Source organism: Microcebus murinus, chromosome X (assembly GCF_040939455.1).
Source record: "Microcebus murinus isolate Inina chromosome X, M.murinus_Inina_mat1.0, whole genome shotgun sequence".
NCBI classification, from domain to species: domain Eukaryota; kingdom Metazoa; phylum Chordata; class Mammalia; order Primates; family Cheirogaleidae; genus Microcebus; species Microcebus murinus.
Window position 1 is genome coordinate 100,950,501 of NC_134136.1, and position 5,679 is coordinate 100,956,179.

A 5,679-nucleotide genomic window follows, 5' to 3' on the forward strand; every position below is an offset into this window, starting at 1 on the left:
CTTACTGTATCTTAATGTGTGTGTGTGGGGGGGGGAGAGAGCAAAGTTTCTGGTCTCTTCTAATAAGGACATTAATTCATACAGACTCCACCCTCATGACTACATCTAAACCTAATAATCCCCCAAAGGTCCCACTTCCTGGTACTATCTTCCTTGGGATTAGGATATCAACACACGAATTTTGGAAGGATACATTCAGTCTCTAACAGGGTTTACCAAACTCAATTGTTAACAATATAAATGTGTCCATATGCATTGTCGTTCAATCTAAAAAGACTGGGATCTCACAAAAGTATCTAGCTCAGCTCATTTCCTTTAGCAATCATATCTTTCAAAACAGAAGTTATGTAAATGATTAAGTCTGGATGATGAAGAGAAGGAATAGATTAGTGTTTGTTTTCTGTGACGTCCACCTCCTGTCCCAGGCCTTCCTCCTAGTTCTTCAGCTTCCCCATCTCACGTCACTCTGGGGACCCAGACCTATTGCAGCGAAGATTTGAAGTAGGGAGACTACTCAAGAGTTTGCAGAGCTGTGAAGGTGTGAAGGAAGAGCCTAAGGTTCTAAGCGGATTCCAATTGCAAATCCTCTGTGAGGCTGAGGGAACAACCCCCTCCGGCACAGAGGGGGCGCCGTAGATGCGGCCCCTGCAGTCGGCCTTGAGAGGGCTTTTCCTTGGTAAGACGCGTGGCACTCGCTCCCTTCTGAGGCGTCTCAAGATGGAGAAGGACCTTGCCTGAGGTGCGAGTCTGCCACAAGCCAGCGATAGTGAGGAGTCCCCGACCCCGACAGGAGTCAAGGTGAGAATATTGAGTGAGAAGGAGAGAATTGCCCCTTTAGGGAAATTCTCCGGGTCCCATACCCACAAAGCCGCCCCACACCCAGCACCCCGCACCCCACACCCCACACCCCGCACCACGGTCCTGGGTTAGGGAGGCCTGAGCAGAGGAGGCGGACTGAGGTGTGCGCTCCCTTTTGCTTTGGGCTGTCAGGAGGGTGTCGGATTGATAAAAGTGGGCAGGCCCCCGTCCAGCATGGAGGAGACGCGAACCCTACAAACAGTCTGACTGAGGAAGCCCGGGTGCAGAGTCCCGCCATATTTGTTTGCGGCTTTCCGAGGACCCACATACGCCGGTCCGGGGAATATGAGTTCTCTTTTCCTCTCTGATGGTATCAGGGAGTTGAGGGCTTTGGCCTGGTTGGGGCAGGGCCTTTCCATTCAGCAGCAGGGAGTACCATGCCCTTTAGGGAATCGAAAGCAGACCGCTGAATGATTTATGAAGGGACCACAGACCTCAGAAGAGTGAGGTGGCTCAGAGCCTGCCCCCGCCGTCAACCTGGGAGGCCCCAGGACAGGGCTGTCAGTCTGACTTCTGCAAGGAGGGTCTCAGAAATGTGAGGGCCTCCATGTTGAGTCATCGGTAGACAGGGAAAAAAAAAAAAAAAAAGAAATGTGAGGGCCTTGGTCGGAGAAAAGGGTCCTCAAGTCGGAGAAAGGACAGCATTTTGGGTGTAGCCAGGAGTCAAGGTAAAATCTCTGTGTGAGGACTGAGGGAACCTCCACCCTGCTGACAACCTGCAATGCCTGTGGACTGGTGGCGTGATTCAAATGAATTTCATGCTCTGGTATGGGGGAGGGTTGATGAGGGATTTTGTCCAAGGCAGGGGTCCCCAACCTATGGTGAGTTGTATAATTATTTCATTATATATTGCAATGTGATAACAATACAAATAAACTACAAAATAAATGTAATGTGCTTGAATCATCCCTAAACCATCCCTCACCCCCCTGGTCTATAGAAAAAATTGTCTTCTATGAAAATAGTGCCTAGTGCCAAAAAGGTTGGGACCGCTGGTATAAAGGGTATGACCTAAGGTTTGTTGTATCAGGTTTCACTGGTGTTTCCATGAGTTAAGGTGAAGACCATAGTACATGAGGGGAACACTGACAGTGATGGTACCACAGAATCCTTTTGACCTGTTATCAGGCTTTGGAGATGATAGGCAGTTATGGTGGTCCTCATATACTCCTTGCGAGTCTCAAAGGATACTAACAGAGAGAGAGAAGTCCCAGGCCCATGCCAAAGGTCAAAGGATGGTTTAGGGGACCATCCACCATTTAGTAGAAAATAAAGAATCTGAGCTCCACCCTTGCATCAGCACCAGAAGGACCAAGGAAGGAGTGTTAGGCTAAAGCTCTCCTTCACTTCCTTATATTTAATCTAAAAGAGGTGAAATCTTTGGTGTGAGGTTGCAGCCACCATTCAGCAAAAGGAAGTTGTAACAGGCACTACCTAGAGAACAAGTGAGTTCTCTGCATGAGAACTGAATACCCAAGCAGTCCATAGCAGTGAGGGCTTTGATAGTCATGTACCCCTTGACAGGGATGGTGGGCAGAGAAGCTCCTTCACGTCCTCCTTTGGGATATCAGGGAGGTGCTGGCTTTGGTGTAAGGTGTAGACTTTACAGCAGCAGAAGAGAGGGGACTCAGGACCTGCCAACAGTTGACATGATGGCTAATATTGTGAACTGAGAGGACTCCCACATGCCAAAAGAGAGGGCCAATTAGTAGCCCTTGCTCCCTCTTCAGTACATCCCAGGCACCGATGCTAGGATGCAGCCTAAAACTCACTATAATTCCTCTAGAGGGTTCTCAGGGGACAGGCTAACCAGGAGAACAGAAGCCCGGTGGGTTCCCACAGAAGCGCTCTAGGGCACCTACAGAGGTGGCTTAGTTATAGCCAAGATGGTCTCTCCCTGATGATGAGGCTCACACCATCTCATTTTTCCTCCTTCAGGTACCTGCATCACCAGCTGCCCTGCTCGCATTTTCTCCTACTATCCCAAACCAAAGTCATCATGCCTCGGGGTCAGAAAAGTAAGCTCCATGCTCGTGAGAAACGCCAACAGGCCCGATGTGAGAATAAGGCTAGAGAGGGTGCTCAGGCAAAAGCAGCAGCAGCAGAAGAAGAGCCCCCTCCAGAAGAGTCCCCTCCCTCCTCATCTGTTTCTGAAGGTGTTACCAAGAGCCTGCCTGTTGCTGAGTCCTGTAGCACTTCCCAGGAGCCTCAGGAAGCTCCACCCACCACCACTACTTCTGAAGTCATTTCTTGCACTAGATCTGAGGAAGATTCCAATATCCAAGATGAGGCAAAGGAAAGCAATGCTGAGGCCTCACCCTCCAGGAATAAAGTATGCAGAGATCCTATAGCCAGGAAAACTAAGGTGTTGGAGCAGTTCCTGCTCTACAAGTGCAAAATGAAACAGCCCATTATGAAGGCAGACATGCTGAAGATTGTCAACCAGAAGTACAAAGACCAGTTTCCTGAGATCTTCAAGAGAGTCTGTGAGCACCTTGAGATGGTCTTTGCAGTTGATGTGAAGGAAGTCGACTCAACGCGTGAGTTGTATGACCTCGTGAGCAAGCTGAAACTCCCCAACAATGGGAGGGTGCGTGGTGGCAGGGGCTTACCCAAGACCGGTCTCCTGATGAATATCTTAGGTATGATCTTCATGAAGGGCAACTGCGCCACTGAGGAAGACATCTGGAAATACCTAAGTATGATGCGAGTATATGCTGGCAGGAAGCACTTCGTCTATGGAGAGCCCAGGAAGCTCATCACTAAGGATTTGGTGAGGCTGAAGTACCTGGAGTACCGCCAGATCCGCAACAGTGATCCTGCACGCTACGAATTCCTGTGGGGTCCCAAAGCCCATGCCGAAACTACCAAGATGAAAGTCCTGGAATTTTTGGCCAAGATCAATGGTACTGCCCCCAGTGCCTACCCAAACCTTTATGAAGAGGCTTTGAAAGATGAGGAAACAAGAGCCCAAGCCGTACGTGTAGCCAAGCCTGCTCCTACTTTCAAAGTTTGTGCACTGTGCAGCGCCATGCGTACAGTATATCTTGCTGACCCTATTGATGTCTGAGTCTTTTTCATAATCCAGATTAGAAAATATGACATCACAATAGGCATTTTCTTGGAAATATAAAAGAACCCCACAGTAAAGTATTAAGTAAGTGGGGTAATATAATTGAGAAAACATTAAAACATGAAGATTCCTTCATTGCTTGTTTTCCCTATTCCCTTTTAGTGTTTCATTTTGTAACATTAAGTGGTTTATACTTTGTTTTTGTTAGCTTATTCAAGAAAGTAGGAGAAATTAAATGTTAATAAATTAGACCTTTTGTTTACTGACTCTTTTATTCACGGAACATTAATTGAAAATCTGCTCTTTTGAAAGCTCTGTGCTAGTACTGGAGATCCTCAGAAAAAGAAGACTCATACCGTGTTCATAGAAATTTCGAGCTTATATGCTGCAATCATTCAAGTAAGATGTTGAATTACCCTCTATGACTTATAGGTAAAGTAAAAAGAATGAGTGAGGATCAGGGTATTCCTTATGAGAGCAGTCAAGTGAGAACTTCCTTAGCAAGTCAGTTTGGGATTTTGAGAAACTGCAAATTCTTAGTGGGATGCAATTTTCGTTTAAACTAGCAGGCTAATTGAGGTTGGGAAAGTGATATGTAGCAGCCAAACCACAGGTGTGCTTCAGAGTTGAGAAACAAAATTCTGGGAGTTAGTTTCTTGGGCTGCTGTTAACAAAATACGGTAGACTATGTCGCCTAAACAACAGAAATTTATTTCTCATAGGTGTAGAGGCTGGGAAGTCTAAGATCAAGGTGCCCGCAGATTCCGTTCCTGATGGGGGTACCCTTCCTGGATTCTTGAAATTCACCTTTTCTCTGTGTTTTCACATGCAAGAGATAGAGAGAGAGAGACCACACATGCTCTAGTCTCTCTTCCTCTTAAAGGAATACTAATCCTAACATGGGGCCCCCAATATCAACATCCACTGAAACTAATTATCTCTCAAATGCCCCCTCTTCATACTCTATCACACTGGGAGTTGGGTTTCAGCATATAAATTGGGAGGGGCACAAATGTTCAGTGCCTAATGGAAAACTACTCCCACAAATTACTTTGGGATTGGGGTAAACAAGTACCAGGTTTGCACCTGGGCAGGAAAGCAAGGTATCTTGTGCTCTGATTCCAGTGTGGAAGTCCACAGGTTGGAGACTAGGTGTTCCATGCACATGTTCTCTGAGGAATTTCTGAGAAATAAGGATGATAATCCCTTGAGGTTACATGCATAGAAGCCATTATGTTGGTATTTTTTTTTTTTTTTTGTCTTGAAATTAGAGAGCTAGCTCAAATTGCATTCAAAGGACATTTTAATTAGGTGATCTTGAGTTTAATTTGGCAAATTCTAAGCAAGGGATAGATTTTGTTTGTTAAGGGTATTATAAATGTAAATAAATATTATTTTTATGGAAAGGCATTTGGGAAGCATAAAAGGATTGTGCCTTAACATCAATTTTAGAAGCTTGAGTTACATCTAACTAGGGAAGACAACTACATACCCAAGTCAAATAACAGTTTTTCCCATGGGGAAATTTACAGAGTTTTAATTGCTAAGGAGAATTCTTGGCTGGTTCAGTTCTCTTTATACAAGAGTATTCCATATTCTCTAACATCTCCTGGAATAAAAGAAAATTCCAAGCATGTTGGGAGGTATCATCTGGAATCCAAATAATATTAATAATTGTCATTCTGTAAATATTGGGTAATATTTTACTGGCATCTTGCCTGTTGTTTATATGTAGTATATACATTCCA

General features: G+C 45.4%; 1 protein-coding gene across 1 annotated transcript; it reads left to right on the forward strand.

Annotated features, from left to right (window-relative positions):
* The first annotated feature begins 703 nt into the window (after positions 1–703).
* Positions 704–4,127, forward strand: LOC105867116 (melanoma-associated antigen B5-like). The gene is made up of 2 exons (XM_012756887.3): positions 704–798; positions 2,797–4,127. Exon 2 carries the CDS (start codon positions 2,858–2,860, stop codon positions 3,926–3,928), a length of 1,071 nt encoding a protein of 356 aa, XP_012612341.1. The 5' UTR covers positions 704–798; positions 2,797–2,857; the 3' UTR covers positions 3,929–4,127.
* The last annotated feature ends 1,552 nt before the right edge of the window (positions 4,128–5,679 follow it).

What these genes read in the sequence shown, in the direction of transcription:
- LOC105867116 (XM_012756887.3), top strand. Translation starts at nt 2,858, where the DNA reads ATGCCTCGGGGTCAGAAAAGTAAGCTCCATGCTCGTGAGAAACGCCAA.